Below are 16,322 nucleotides of genomic sequence, written 5' to 3'. Positions count from 1 at the left end.
TAAAGTGCAAACTGTCAGCTTTGGTTTGAGGGTATTTTCATCCATATCAGGTGAATCGTTTAAAAATTACAGCACTTTTTGTACATAGTCCCCCCATTTTAGGGAACCCAAAATATTTTGTCAAATTCCCTTCTATGTGTATTAAAGTAGTCAAAAGTGGTGTATTTGGTCCCATATTCATGGCAAGCAATGACTACATCAAGCTAGTGAATACAAACTTGTTGAATGCGTTTTCAGTTTGTGTGTCAGATTATTTTGTGCCTAATAGAAATTAATGGTAAATAATGTATTGTGTATTTTGGAGTAACCTTTATTGTAAATAAGAATAGAACATGTTTCTAAACACTTTTAAATTAATGTGGATGCTACCATGATTACGGATAATTATGAATGAATCGTGAATAATGATGAGAGAGAAAGTTACTGAGGTATAAATATCATACCCGCCAAAATGCTAATCCTCTCTGTTCATTCTGTTCATTGTGTCATTCAGGATTATCCACAATCATGGTAGCATCCACATTAAAGTAGAATAATTATTATATTAATATTATATATTATAATATTACATTATTATTTACAACATCAATATGACGCAATACATTATTTACCATTAATTTCTATTGGGCACAAAATAATCTGAAACACAACCGAAACAAACTGTGAATGCATCCAACAGGTTAGTAGAGTCACACGCCAAATACTACACTTTGGAATTCTTTAATACACATATAAGTGAATTTGTCCAAAAACCTTTGGCTCCCTGAAATAGGGGGACTGTGTACAAAAAGTGCTGTAATTTCTAAACAGTTCACCTGGCATGGATGAAAATGCCCTCATATTAAAGAGGACAGTCTGCATTTTAACCTCATAGTCATCGTATAATTTAAAATCCAAAGTCCTGGATCTCACTGTACATAAGAAAATATTTCATCACACTATTATACTTGGCCCCCTAAGCAACAATCATATATCACCATCACAAACACTTGGGCAGCTTTCCTAACACACCATAAATATGCCTTGATAAAGTTTGTGATCATTAGAAGGCTTATCCTCTGAAACGAATAAAAAAAACTCAATAAACGCTCCCACCCTAAATTCAAGTTCAACTCTTGTATGGTGATGTATCATGGAAAGAAATTGTCTATGGACTGAGAGAAGTATGAGACAGGCTTTTTGTTATTCTGGATTGGGATTCTTTGGCTGTACTCCTACATTCAGTTCAAAGATCTTCTTCTTGCCCTGGACCATGGCTTTTTCTGCCGACATGTCCCCATGGCTGTTATAGCGATCACTAAAGTATGTGAAAACATTGATGACCAGAAACGTCACCAGGAACAATGTCAAAACAATCCAGAGAAGTCGGTTACGGCGGAAAATCTTGGGGCAAAGCCGGTCAAGGACAACTAGGACCTCTTCAACCTTACTGTAAATGCAAAATTGAGAGGGGATTCAGAACAATTCAAGGTATACACCCAGTCATTATACAGCGGCTAGTATAACTACATAATCATTTATTTACAATTGATCTACATGAAGTGAAAATCACCTGCTGAACTTTTCTTTCCTGCTGATTTGTTTTCTTTTTCCTTCATCCTTCTTTTCTGGCTTTTCCTCTACTTTCTCCTCCTCTTCCTCCACCTCTTTGATTTCTTTACTTCTCTTCAGTCCCTCTTGGTAGCTGTATTTGGAACATTACAGTTGTTTTCTCATTAAAGGCACATGAGCTGAATGTAGAGGAAGTATCACAAGACAGCAGAGGCACATTACTACCATTCAAAACTTTGGAGTCACTTAGAAATGTCCTTGTTTTTGAAAGAAAATTTAAAACATGTTTTACTTCATTATGTAGTACCCGCAAAACACCAGTCTCAACGTCAACAGTGAAGAGGCGACTCCGGGATGCTGGCCTTCTAGGCAGAGTTCCTCTGTCCAGTGTCTGTGTTCTTTTGCCAGTCTTAATCTTTTATTTTTATTGGTCAGTCTGAGATATGGCTTTTTCTTTGCAACTCTGCCTAGAAGGCCAGCATCCCAGAGTCGCCTCTTCACTGTTGACTTTGAGACTGGTGTTTTGCGGATACTATTTAATGAAGCTTCCAGTTGAGGACTTGTGAGGCCTCTGTTTCTCAAACTAGACACTCTAATGTACTTGTCCTCTGGCTCAGTTGTGCACCGGGGCCTCCCACTCCTCTTTCATTCTGGTTAGAGACAGTTTGCGCTGTTCTGTGAAGGGAGTAGTACACAGTGTTGTACGAGATCTTCAGTTTCTTGGCAATTTCTCGCATGGAATAGCCTTCATTTCTCAGAACAAGAATAAACTGACGAGTTTCAGAAGAAAGTTATTTGTTTCTGGCCGGTTTGAGTCTGTAATCGAACCCACAAATGCTGATGCTCCAGATACTCAACTAGTCTAAAGAAGGCTAGTTTTATTGCTTCTTTAATTAGAACAACAGTTTTCAGCTGTGCTAACATTGCAAAAGGGTTTTATAATGATCAATTAGCCTTTTAAAATGATACATTTGGATAAGCTAACACAACGTGCCATTTGAACACAGGAATGATGGTTGCTGATAATGGGCCTCTGTACGCCTGTGCAGATATTCCATAAAAAAATCTGCCGTTTCCAGCTACAATAGTCACTTACAACATTAACAATGTCTACACTGTATTTCTGATCAATTTGATGTTATTTCAATGGACCAAAAAAATTGCTTTTCTTTCAAAAACAAGAACGGTAGTGTATAAACTACTTAACTTTATTGCAATGCTGACTGTACTTAATGTACAGTATATTTCGTTGAGTATTTATACTATTATGTACTGGGGCTATTATGTCAGTACAGTACAGCCAGTGTTGAGCCACTCTTCTGTCAGCGTGCACAGGGTGTGTGACTGTGGGTGTGTGACTGTGGGTATGTGTGTGGGTGGTCAATGTGAGCGGGTACATAGAAAAGGGTCTCACCCTTTATTGTAGGCCTCTTCCTCTATCTTCGCCTTGATCTCTGATCTGATCTCCTCTAGGTTGATGGAGGGCTTGGCTGGGGCAGATTGCTCAGCTTCCTGCTCTGCCACAGTCTTTCCACTGCATTGTTTCATAGCGGAAAAAACACATAGAACATTTTACCAACAGACATTATGAGAGAGAGGAGTGCATTATGGTCATTAGGCTTTCCATCATAATACTGTGGCCTTGTGTTAATGGGCAGGCTGGAACGCAGTTGAAGGGCAGCGTGCGTGTATGGCACCATCACTGCCAGGTAAGCTTGCGTAAAAACCAAAAGTACGAAGGCAAAATGTGTACATGGGGACTCTTAAAATGTCCCTGGCTTTTACTGAGCAGACACTTGATACGTTGTTATTGTCTCTCTCGCTTTGAGAGATCCTGAGATTTTGGCATGGGACGAACTAAGAGAGTGCATCTCCCTCTCCCTCTCCCTCTCCCTCTCTCCTGGCTTTTGTCAAGCTCCCCAGCCCAAATGTTTAGATTACATCTCAGAATAGCCCATCAGCCAGTTGCAGTTCTGTTTTTATGGAATGTTGCACAGTTATTTTGGGTGCATAGACAATCTGGGAGTTGCATAAGGGTAGTGCAGTTATCTGCTGTGTATGGCCCCTGGTATCCGGATGGCAATGATTAATCAAGCTACTCCCCAGGGAACACTTCCTGAAGGTCAAGTACACAAGGCAAATACTCTGATACAGCACAAGATGTCTTCTGATAAGGGTGTACATATATTAAGGCCCCGCATTGCCCATTCTTTCACAGCGCTGTGAACTGACCTTGGGAACCAGGCAATACAGGCAAGGAGATAGATAGTGCTGAGTACAGTATGTAGAGTATATTTGTGGGTATGCATTAGGTCAACATTATGACAGAGGATGGAGGAACATACCTCTCAGCTATAGCTGGCTGTGTAGGCTCAGTGGGAAAGTTGCTTTTCATACTGTTGGCTTCACACTGTAATTAACAAGAACAAACAACATGCATGTAGACGAAGCAGACTAATAAACTTAAACAGACAGGATATTACCACTTAATCATGTGGTCAGGTTGACAGTCTGAGAAGGTTGTGATTGGGTAGAAAACATACCAGGACAGGAAGTGCTTGGCCCATGGTGGGTTGGGGGCTGGGTCCGATTGCAACGCTGGGGCCGGGACCTGCCATGACCGGGGTCTGACCAGGGATGTTCAGGAGGTTAAATTTGGGGACCACCGCAACACTGACCCTCCGTCTGGGCAAAGCCTGATAAGGAACAATTGGAAAGGAGAGAGAGAGGGTGAGAGATAGAGGGAAGAAGAAAATAGCAGGAGAGTTCAGTTGGGGGGATTATCCTTAAAAATATACGGCCTATCATATTGAGAAGTGTCAACCTGATATAACCAGTCAAATCCAGTGCATACTCTCAACAACAAACCCAGTGGAAACACTGTTCAACACTACAGCACCAACCTTTCCCAGGGTCAGCGACATTGATCTGGATGGCCGTGGGACTCCATCATCTAACCAAAGAACACAGGAGAATGCAGTTTAAGTCAATCAACATTTTGCAACAGCTCGCCTATCATGCACTGGAGATAAAGGGTTTGTGCAGGTGTACCTCCAGTGTCTATGGATCCTCCATAGCAGCGACTGGAGTTCTGGTTGGCCAGCTTCTTGAACTCCATCAGCTCAGCGTGGTCCTTCTCATAGGTCCTCTTCAGATTCTCCACGTACTGCATCATCACCTCTGTGGCCTTGTTCATACGTTTCTCCTGTCACACACAGGGATCCAAAAGGGTTCTTTGGCTGTCCCCATAGGATAACCCTTTTTTGGGTTCCATGTAGAACTGTCTGTGGAAAGTGTTTTACTTGGAACCCCAAAGGGTTCTACCTGGAACCGAAAATAGTTCTTTAAAGGGTTCTCCTATGTGGACAGACAAAGAACCCTTTTAGATTCTAGATAGCATGTTTTGTTCTAAGAGTGCAGCAACAACAGAGTCATAACTGTCTATGGACAGGAGAGTTAACCATACAGTCACAGCAGAGAGAGAGAGAGAGAGAGACAGAGAGAGACAGAGAGAGAGAGAGAGAGAGAGAGAGAGAGAGAGAGAGAGAGAGAGAGAGAGAGAGAGAGAGAATATAATTTTTAGAGGGACTCCAACACTGTAGAAAGCCATCATCATGTCAGGTCTGGGGTCAGGTCTGGGGTCAGCAGCAATATGTTGTTAGTCTATAAATCACAAGGGACTTGTGTGACGTCTAACAACGGACATACCCCCGAGTCCTTCCCTAGTCATTTATTGGAGTTGGCTTTGGCGTGAACGATAACCTGAGGGAAAGCATAACATCAGGCTAAATCATTCATAAACATATCTTATCTGTCCAAAAACAAACATACCCATGGCCCTGAACATCCCAAAGTGTTTTTCTCATGACAGTGGATCATGGAAAAGTTTTTTCACTTTCACTCAATGTTTTCTTCTCTCATTCAGGGGTTTCATCGAATCATTAGTGTACCCCGTGGATGGCCCATCCTATCCTATCCTATGCCTGCGTTCCAGTACCTGTCTGACTGCTCCAACCATCTCAGCTCTGCTGGAGAGCCTGGTGGCCAGACGGTGCAGTACTGCTACTGTCTCTATGAGGCACTGGTAAGACTCCCGCTGCTCCATGTTACTCCACTGTGGAGCCGTGCACTGAGGAGACAACAGCAACAAAACACAGGTCTTCTATAAGTGAAAGTGAATCACAACTGATTTATTCTCCTGTGTCATCATGGCCTACTAAAGGCTGACCTTCAGAGAGCCTTTGAATTCTTCCAGTTCCTTCTCTGTGTTTTCCTCTGTCAGGGTCCGCTCCCTCTCCGCCTGTTTGAGCCGTGTCTCCAGAGTGTAGTTGTCGTTCCGGAACGCCAGCGACAGTTGAACAAACGCGTTCTGTGGGGAGGATATGACTGTGTTTAACGTTCATTAAACCGTCCCCAGGGACATATTAGATGCCATTATTAAGGACTGAGACACACCAACTCACTGGACCGCCACACAAAGTAGATCAGAGGGGTCAGGTCAATTAATGTGCTGCCCAAGAAAACATGAATACAGTATGGGACTGAATAAACACATGTAACACTGAACATCCTTGATAACATGTTAACATAACATAACTGTTATGCTAGCAATGTACAGTATGTGGTAATGTAAAGCACAACTACACCAGCTGGCTACCCAGCTGCCATATAGAGCACCAACTAGCCAGTGTGTTGACAGTGCTGCTTGCTACCAGGCCTGAGATGAGCCTATAACGTGCAGCGATGCTGACAGATGAACTCCTGGTGCCATGCTGTCATGATCAAACGGTCTTTGCTGCAGAATCCCAAACATCGTCGCAGAGTACTGAGGCAAGCGCTGAGAGGAAATCGGTGACTTCGACTGTCCTAGTGCACAACATGTATCCCCCTGGGAGGAACCGGCGTCTGGGCAGGCGGGGCTATAGCCCAGGCCCAGTGCTCTGCACTCAAACAACAGAGCCATGTTTGCATTTTCTTCTTAGAGACAGGAAATCATTAAGGCTCCCATTAGTCTCAATCATGGGTAGGGACTAGGGGCTTCCTGTACATTACATTCATGAGGCCACAGACAGGGGGAGAACATGCACTATAAAACTGTTACTGTTGTATTATACACTCTCCAGAGTACATACTAACCTCAACTTCTTTTTCCGTGAGTGGAGGTGCACTACAATATAATCAGAGAGGAAATATAGGTTCAGTATGTAAGTAGAAAATATCAAAATATATGGTCAAAGGTCATTCCCTGTCAGTCTAAATACTGTGATACCCACCAGCCTGGTAGCCCTCTGTGCAGTTTGAGTTTCCTCAGCATGATGTCTGAGATGTTGGGCATGGCGTCTGACTTCTCTTTAGCCTCCTCATCAGTAGGAGACCCTGCAGGGGGCAGAAGAGAGGGACCTGTCCACACACACACACACGCATGCGCACGCGCACACGCGCACACACACACACACACACAGACACACACACACACACACACACGCGCACACACACACACACACACACACACACACACACACACACACACACACACACACACACACACACACACACACACACACACACACAAGACCATTAGATAGTTACAACGTGGCAATCTGGTCTCTATGGAAAACCTAATTTATTTAAATGATCAGATTACTATTTTGATAATCGACATTTCAGGTTGCCAATAAATTGCAGCTCTGTGCCAAACTTAGAACAGAACATGCCCTCAGTAATAAGGAAAATCTCTTGGGGTCAGTAAGGACTAGCATCCTGTGACGTAGCTGGGAGCCTTGACTCCTTTCCCCCTCACTAGATAAAAGTCTACTGTCCACTCCAATGGTCTGTTACACAGCACTACACACAGCACTGTCTCCTCTCCAGGTCAGACACGGGGTAACACAGTACCTCTTTCCTGTTCAGCTGTTTCACTCAAGTCTGCCAACTTTGACCCCACAATGCTTTGGTTCCGCATCAGCTTGTGCTCCTGTATACAGAAGAACAGTGCACATTTAGATTTGTAAGAGCTTTCATGTTGTAATAACTGTGTCGTACAAAGATGTTTACAAGACCAAAACATTACAAGAACAAAACATTCTCTCTCATGATTTTAGCATTTACCAAAAGGCTCTTAAATCCCCAAAACATGCAATAAATGTCACATTAATGCTATCAGGTGAAACTCAAGGGATGAGCCCAGTAGTTAAAAGGCTCCCATCGTACCTCTCTTATTTTGGACAGCTTCTGCACGTTGACAGGCTGTACAGGGAAGTCCTTGTACCCAGAGGACTTGTGCAGCGCATCCCGGGTCTTGTCTTGAAAGGAGAAGGTTTCCTCGTTTGTAGGGGGGAGACTTGGTGCCCCATTCCTGGCGTTGAGGGTTCCAACAGTGTCCCAGGACACAGCTCTCATGAGGGGAGGAAAGGCCCCGATTGTCTTGATCTCTGCCGTGCAGGGGGCCTGCTGAGTGGGGGGCCGAGGGACAGGCTTGGCCACCCCGGTGGCAGGGGCCTGGTTGGGGGCTCGAACCAGACCCTCCTCTGGCTTATTGACTAGTACTGGTGCTGGGCAATTCTTAGCTGTTACCCGGGGGTCACAGTTCTCCTTCTGGCCCCCACTGGGCTCCCTGGGGGGTGGGGGGCCAGAGTAGCGGGGAGCCAGGGTGCCTGAGGACACCTTACGCTTCTCATTGGGCTTCCAGTCCACCAACCTCCTGGTGCTCTAAAAACAGCAATATCACAATTCCTTAAACACTGTCAATTCAGGAGAAACTAATTGGATTTTCTTGGAGAGGGGGCGCAAGAATGTCAACATTTTCAATTTTCTACCGTAAATGAATTATTGTATCCAACATAGCTATGAGCATAGCTATTCTGGAGTGTAAACTCATGAGGGTTTTACTAACTACGTATTGCATTTCCATGTATGACTAACTGTTCCAGGGTGCCACTTGAGAATGAGAGTGGTGGTGAGAGTGCTGTGCTACCTCATGCTCCGGTGTACTGGTATCAGCCTGCTCCCTCGCAGACAGAACCTCCAATCGCTGCCAGAGAGGAACACAAAACAACACACATCAACATACTGTTAAAACACCATTACTGAGTTCATCAGGAAAATTCATACTGGTCTTACCAGGCTGACAGGCGATGAGGGGGCATAGTTCACCTCTGTGGCTACAGCTGAAAGAAAAAGGTTTACAAAAAAAGCTGTATAATTACATTTCTTTTTTGTATTTTTATGCAGGGCTTTTCATCCTCTCCAGTGAAGAGAGTGAATATTCTCTAACAGACAGAAAGATGGACGTACCTATTTGAGGGGCTGTGATAAGAGAGCTGCTTCTGGACGGTACAGGTGAGGAGGATGGTGTGTGGTTAGGAGAAAGACCTGTGGATAAAACATGCACGTGATTTATGTTTGGACGATGAAAGTACAGTATACTGCATCAGCATCGCTTCCAGATAACAATGCAACATAAAAACTGTAGTTATTGGGACTTCATTTGATATCTGTCACTGTAGTCTGTTACATGAGGGAAGACTGGAATTATCTGGCGTGCATTCAGAATGCTGCAAGACGAAGGCTTGAGGGCACGTACGTGATGTTCAGATAACTCCGGAAGTCAAGATATAAAAATGCAGCAATTACAATGACTCACTTACACAATTCTGCTAGCAGACCTGCTCACTGTATTTCATAACCAATGTTAAGAGTAAAAATATTGTTAAACCTAATCTACACTTCAACAGCTGACTAAATCTCTACTGTGTAAATAGTGGTCTTAAACTGAAGAGCTTAATAACGTGACGTTTCTTGTATCATCTTTCTGCCTCTGTCTTACATACTGTATACTATACAGTAAGACTTATCGTAAAGTACTTGTATATTTCCCTGTTTGACTTGTATACCAATCTGTAAACCAGTGAGTGTCTCTCACTTGTGGGGGATTCAGAGAGGCTGCAGATGGACTTTCGGCCCCTGCGGCTCAGGAATCGGTCGCTGACTTTCTTGGCCTCCTGCAGTAGCACCAGGTTCTTCTGACGGTCCTCCTCCGAGAGCTGCAGCTCAGGCAGATGGTCTTTCACCAGGTCTATCACATTGCCTGTACTGTCTGAGAAGGATACACATGTACACACACACACACACACACACACACACACACACACACACACACACACACACACACACACACACACACACACACACACACACACACACACACACACACAGTCGTAATTAAAACACAGAGACAATAAGAGACAAATGGCAACAACCAATAGTATTCTCTCTGAGCTCAGCACAGAGCAACAAGCCAACATCAATAGTCATCAAAGCAGAAGCATCCCAGGGCTGAGAGCTTTGGCTCTGCTTTTCTAAGGACAAAGAACTCCAGTTCTCTATGTTGTCAGACACTGATGACCAAACTTAGACATTTCAATAGAGGGAATTAAATTAGCCATACAATGTCATGAAGAAAAAAAATCACAATGGAACTCACATTTTGAACAATGGACTGTACGTTTTGTTAACGCGAGGCTATATTTAGCCTTTAAGTATTTGATTGTACCCACCGACTGTAGTGATGGGTCCTCCCAGGGAGTTTCGGGACAAGCGAGATCTGGGACTGTGTGGTCTGGGAAAGAGAAACGTTTAAAATGAACAGACGTCATGTTCTTACGACACAGTCTTTATTTACATTTAGCTACTCTAAACACTTGAAGAAGGATGGGTTTTCTTTTCTAGAAATATCTCGATCCTGGCTTGGTTAAAGTGGCACATTTTTCAAGAGGTGGTTTGGTCTCAAGCATTTTTGACATGAACAGTCCTGTTGTCAGGATGAAATAACACATGTACCTGCTCTGTTCCAGAGGACGACCATCTGCTTGGACCACGGTCACGGTCGCTTGCTTTGGGAAGACAATGGTGGGAGCAGGCATCGCCACGGTAACTGCTCTACTTTCAACTGGTGTATTCTAGATAGAAGGATATGTGAGAAACAAAAGGTTCAAAATAGGAGAGGCGTAACTTTAGTTATGCAGCAAGAACAGAACTAGGCTGCATGAAAAAGGTTTTGAGTGGACTTTTGAGGGACCTGGATAACAGAAATGGGATCCTGCCATCCTTTTGAGGGACCTGGATAACAGAAATGGGATCCTGCCATCCTTTTGAGGGACCTGGATAACAGAAATGGGATCCTGCCATCCTTTTGAGGGACCTGGATAACAGAAATGGGATCCTGCCATCCTTTTGAGGGACCTGGATAGCAGACATGGGATCCTGCCATCCTTTTGAGGGACCTGGATAACAGAAATGGGATCCTGCCATCCTTTTGAGGGACCTGGATAACAGAAATGGGATCCTGCCATCCTTTTGAGGGACCTGGATAGCAGACATGGGATCCTGCCATCCTTTTGAGGGACCTGGATAACAGACATGGGATCCTGCCATCCTTTTGAGGGACCTGGATAACAGAAATGGGATCCTGCCATCCTTTTGAGGGACCTGGATAACAGAAATGGGATCCTGCCATCCTTTTGAGGGACCTGGATAACAGAAATGGGATCCTGCCATCCTTTTGAGGGACCTGGATAACAGAAATGGGATCCTGCCATCCTTTTGAGGGACCTGGATAACAGAAATGGGATCCTGCCATCCTTTTGAGGGACCTGGATAACAGACATGGGATCCTGCCATCCTTTTGAGGGACCTGGATAACAGAAATGGGATCCTGCCATCCTTTTGAGGGACCTGGATAACAGAAATGGGATCCTGCCATCCTTTTGAGGGACCTGGATAGCAGACATGGGATCCTGCCATCCTTTTGATGGACCTGGATAACAGAAATGGGATCCTGCCATCCTTTTGAGGGACCTGGATAGCAGACATGGGATCCTGCCATCCTTTTGAGGGACCTGGATAGCAGACATGGGATCCTGCCATCCTTTTGAGGGACCTGGATAGCAGACATGGGATCCTGCCATAGAAAAATCTGATGTTGTCTCAATAGAAGGAAAATTCATAGATATGGATATTGTTATTGCAATGACGTAAATTGGGGGACATTTTCATTTAAATCATTCAAAACATAAAAGCATGCAAAACAAAGATTACAGAGACATTTGAGTAAACATGTCACCAAATGGCTTGTGTCACCGCAAAGGCCCTTTCTCATTCTCTACCCTTTAACCTTCCTGCTTATGTACACATCTATAAAATATTGTGTACACACCTTCACAGAGATGTTTGGTGACTTGGTTCCCCAAACTGAAGACTTGCTGTTTTCATAAGCTTTTAATGTTGATATTAATGTGACGACAGAGCCAAACATACACCTTAATGTCTCTCTAGACCCTCCCTGATGTTCACCATGGCTGGGACTGTATGGGGAACATGGTGGAATCCGCAGGAGGAAAAAGACTTCAAGGCATACCCATTTCAAAGCACTTTTAAGGGGAAAAGAAATAAACTTGTGGTCCTCTGTTATCGGTGGGTATTTCAGTGAGGCACTTAGCTCTGTTGACTAGCATGTGGTCCATGGTTTCCAGCAGCAGCAGCATTTTTAGCTCAGCAGCACAATGTCAACAGCCTGAACCCCTGAACATCAGAAACTCTAGACAATGTCCCTCTGGACTAAACACATCCTGAACTCACTGGACCTCAGCATCCCAGGAGAGTGGAAGGACAGAATGAACACTCACTTGAACCAAGTCAACCATATTAAGTATATTTCCAACATTAAAGGTCAGGCTTATATACCCTGAACATGCTTTATTTATATCCTAGTATCCTAGTTCTATCCTCAGAGAAAATCATGCAAATAAACAGGGAGACATTAAATTAACCTTCACTGAGAGCTTCACTGAGACCTTTGTCCTGGAAGAGAATGTTAATAAATGTTATCCCTGTAACAGTCTAAAACTGCTGAAAGGCCAGGGCTATTGTTTAATAAAGGAGGATCATTTTATACGGTTGCCATACCCCCAGGTTAGATTACAGAGGCTGATTGCATTCCTCGGTGAAGTCTTATCTAGGACGTGTTTATGACTGACTGGAACGGATGACAGTATACTCCTGGAGGAGTAACTCAGTGGTTCTGGTGAGGCAGCCATCCGCTCAACACAAATGTGTATATAGGTCCTGACTGTACACAGACTGTAGACAGCTGTAGACAGCTTTCAGAAAGCCTCTACTTTTTGTCTCAAATATAGAGTTTCAATAGCATGTTTTCTGGGAGACGTACTGGACTAGGCAAAGCCACATTCAGAGACTCATAAAACATCCAATCTATCCACTGCTCTGTACAAGTCTACTCAACTCAATAAACATTAGGGTGGGGAGTCACTGTCACATCCTGACCATAGAAAGCTGTTATTTTCTATGGTAGAGGGGGGTTTTCTAGTTTAGTTTTTCTATGTTATGTTCTAGTTTTGTATTTCTTTGTTGGGTTTTGTTTGGGATGATCTCCAATTAGAGGCAGCTGGTCATCGTTGTCTCTAATTGGAGATCATACTTAAGTAGGTGTTTTTTCCACCTGGGTTTGTGGGAGATTGGTTTTGAGTTAGTGTATGTTTCTACTCTGCGTCACGGTTTGTTGTTTTGTTCGTTCAGTTTATTGTGTATGTATTGCATAGTTTCACAGTGAAAATAAAATGTGGAACGACACACACGCTGCACTTTGATCCGCTCCTTCCTACGACAACCGTGGCAGTCACACAGGATCTGAACAGATGACAGAACAAAACAACGAGAGACAGTTCAGTCTTCAGAGTAGAGCCAAGATCTGGAGTGGTCTGGACACACTGTGCTAACCTGTCTTGACCACCAGTGCAGCGCAAATGATCTCATCAACACACAGAGTAATAAGAAGCACTGGAAAAAAATGTATAATCTGGACAGAAGAGGAAAGAACACCCTGCTCATGTTTTTGCTGGGATTAATTACAAATTTTCACTGCTGAGTGAAGCTTTGATCCTGAGTCAAAAATAGAAGAGGGTGAAATGCACCCATAAAGCACAGGAATCCAGCCAGCAGCATACCACCCTGCATCCCACTGCTGGCTTGCTTCTGAAGCTAAGCAGGGTTGGTCCTGGATGGGAGACCAGATGCTGCTGGAAGTGGTGTTGGAGGGCCAGTAGGAGGCACTCTTTCCTCTGGTTAAAAAAAAAGATCCTAGGGCAGTGCCCTGTGTAGGGTGCTGTCTTTTGGATGGGATGTTAAACAGGTGTCCTGACTCTCTGAAGTCATTAAAGATCCCATTGCACTTATCGTAAGAGTAGGGTGTTAACCCTGGTGTCCTGGATAAATTCCCAATCTGGCCCTCATACCATCATGGCCATCTAATCATCCCCAGTTTACAATTGGCTCATTCATCCCCCTCATCTCCTCTGAAACTATTCCCCAGGTCATTGCTGTAAATGAGAATGTGTTCTCAGTCAACTTACCTGGTAAAATAAATAAAAAGAATCCCAAACTCAAATCATGAATTAATTAAAGTCTGGTGAAAGACAGTGAAGGGATTCATTGTTACTAAAGATACACACATCCAAAACACTCTAACATGTATTAGCAATGAATATGTGAGCAACACTATGAGCATAGATATGAGTTAAGCCTAATGCTCATATGCTATTGTTGCTCACACATTCATTGCAAATCAGTATAGCTTGTTAATAATGAATCTTAGGTTCTAGGTTCTGTATTAATGAGATAGTGTCATGTATAGCTCCGAGTGCAACATACCACAGCTTTAGAGTGAAGGTTTAACGTAATGGATAGGTACTCACTGAGCTGGGTGAGCTGGAGGAACTGTCGAGCTCCTCAGGGGAATCCTCCTCCTCTTCAGGGAGGACGGGCATAACGGGGGGCTGTGGGGCTCGGGGTCGTGTCAGGGGGAAAAAAAAGGGACTCTCAGCTGGAATGGGTTGGGTAGGGGATTCCTCTAACTGCTGTTCAGTCTGAACCCAGGGAAAGCAATACAACTCGTGGCCCCCTCCTTCCTGAAACCAGAATTTTATGCATGCAAGCAGGAAGTCACACAGGCACAAGTGAGAATACGCAGCCTCTGATAGCTTCTATCAGGGAAACCACAAAGAAGCATGACGCTTCCTCAAATAGGATAAGTGTATAGATACATTTGCCTATGAATGGGTGTGCCAACTGGTGGTGGCTATGTCTGTTTGAACGTTGATGTTGGAAGACAAAACCTATGATATCATAAGGAAAGGGCCTTGTAGACATACATTCAAAGTCAAATAGTATTGCAGTTGCACTGTTCTGGTCATCTCCATGTAAAAGGACCAATGAGCACCAACATGTGACGCTTATAGGAACATATCACATTTGGTGTCAAATGATAGCTAAAAGTCTATATTATTTGAAGGCATAGATTTTTCAATCCTTTTCCATTAAAGAAATGTGGCATAAGTAAAAACTTTGATTTGTGGATAAACAGATGGAAAAGGGGTCTTAGAAAACATCTTCCAGAAAAAGTCTTAAAAGGTATCAGAAATACATTTGCCTTCTGTAAGTTTAAGTAATATTGCCTAGTGTCTTGTCATTTTGTTATCAAAAACCCACATATCTTTAAGATATTTTCTAATTTCTCTCCCTCATGAAGAGGGAGGATAATGACATTTCACAGAAATAACAAGTAAAGGCAGACCTACCAGTTAGTTATAATGTTTCTATTGATAATAATTTTGGTAACAGAGTGATTGAAAAAATGTGCAACATAATGACTGCAATTGAATTGGCCAAAATGGAAAATCATAGTAGTCACAAACCACAGTTGCAGTACAGCAGAGTACAGGACAGTAGAGCACAGTAAAGTAGAGTACACTATAATTGACTGGACTCTACTGTACTGTACTTTACTGTACTGTACTGCACTGTGCTCTACTGCTCTCTACTGTGCTGTATGATGTCCAAACTTGTGAAACATAGACGTCTATGATTTGTACAGATTTGGTCCGGTCTGGACCAATAATAGCCAGTGTGTAGAAAAATAGCCATTGTGTAGAATAATACCCAAACATGCAAAGGAGGATATTACATTTTTCTACCTTTGTGTACCTATTCAGGATCTATCACCATGAATATAAATGACATTCACAATTGCATTTCTGTATAGTCCAGATCAAGGACCCATGACGTGGTTTCTGTTACCATCATTATATTATCGGGTGTTGATCCACTTCACTTACGAACCAAAATATACTGAACAAAAATATAAACGCAACAGGTAAAGTGTTGGTCCCATGTTTCATGAGCTGAAATAAAAGATCCCAGAAATTATCCATATGAACCAAAATCGTATTTCTCTCAAATTTTGTGGACAAATGTGTTTACATTCCTGTTAGTGAGCATTTCTCCTTTGCCAAGATAATCCATCCACCTGACAGTTGTGGCATATCAAAAAGCTGATTAAACAGCATGATAATTACACAGGTGCACCTTCTGCTGAGGACAATATATGTTCAGTTTTGTCACACAACGCAATGCCACAGATGTCTCAAGTTTTGAGGGAGCGTGCAATTGGCATGCTGACTGCAGAAATGTCCACCAGAGCTGTTGCTAGAGAATTTTTATGTAAATTTCTCTACCATAAGCCGCCTCTAACGTAATTTTAGAGAATTTGTCAGTACGTCCAACCGGCCTCACAACCTCAGACCACATGCAACCATGCCAGCCCAGGACTTCCACTTCTTCACCTGCGGGATCGTTTGAGATCAGCCACCCGGACAGCTGATGAAACTGTGGGTTTGTACAACCGAATAATTTCTGCACAA

At 43.3% G+C, this 16,322-nt stretch overlaps 1 protein-coding gene across 3 annotated transcripts in view; it reads right to left on the bottom strand.

Moving 5' to 3' along the window:
* Window positions 1-703: 703 nt before the first annotated feature.
* The window catches only part of LOC115167298 (protein MRVI1-like), a 29,384-nt gene continuing 13,765 nt past the window's right edge, over window positions 704-16,322 (bottom strand). For all 3 annotated transcript variants that reach the window (XM_029721592.1, XM_029721593.1, XM_029721594.1), the window contains 20 exons: window positions 14,319-14,531; window positions 10,390-10,508; window positions 10,107-10,168; window positions 9,473-9,646; window positions 8,845-8,922; window positions 8,671-8,717; window positions 8,525-8,581; window positions 7,762-8,259; window positions 7,447-7,525; window positions 6,825-6,951; window positions 6,688-6,718; window positions 5,780-5,920; window positions 5,549-5,680; window positions 4,603-4,756; window positions 4,455-4,504; window positions 4,095-4,247; window positions 3,897-3,961; window positions 2,966-3,085; window positions 1,553-1,684; window positions 704-1,429 (listed from right to left, as the gene is read on the bottom strand). In XM_029721592.1, the coding sequence (XP_029577452.1) occupies window positions 1,183-1,429; window positions 1,553-1,684; window positions 2,966-3,085; window positions 3,897-3,961; window positions 4,095-4,247; window positions 4,455-4,504; window positions 4,603-4,756; window positions 5,549-5,680; window positions 5,780-5,920; window positions 6,688-6,718; window positions 6,825-6,951; window positions 7,447-7,525; window positions 7,762-8,259; window positions 8,525-8,581; window positions 8,671-8,717; window positions 8,845-8,922; window positions 9,473-9,646; window positions 10,107-10,168; window positions 10,390-10,508; window positions 14,319-14,390 (2,538 nt within the window). In that variant the 5' untranslated portion in view covers window positions 14,391-14,531 and the 3' untranslated portion in view covers window positions 704-1,182. The remainder of the gene's footprint in view (window positions 1,430-1,552; window positions 1,685-2,965; window positions 3,086-3,896; window positions 3,962-4,094; window positions 4,248-4,454; window positions 4,505-4,602; window positions 4,757-5,548; window positions 5,681-5,779; window positions 5,921-6,687; window positions 6,719-6,824; window positions 6,952-7,446; window positions 7,526-7,761; window positions 8,260-8,524; window positions 8,582-8,670; window positions 8,718-8,844; window positions 8,923-9,472; window positions 9,647-10,106; window positions 10,169-10,389; window positions 10,509-14,318; window positions 14,532-16,322) is intronic.

The sequence above is a fragment of the Salmo trutta genome, chromosome 29 (assembly GCF_901001165.1).
Source record: "Salmo trutta chromosome 29, fSalTru1.1, whole genome shotgun sequence".
NCBI classification, from domain to species: Eukaryota; Metazoa; Chordata; class Actinopteri; order Salmoniformes; family Salmonidae; genus Salmo; species Salmo trutta.
Note: the sequence above shows the minus strand (reverse complement) of the source record. Positions and strands in the feature narration are given on the sequence as shown.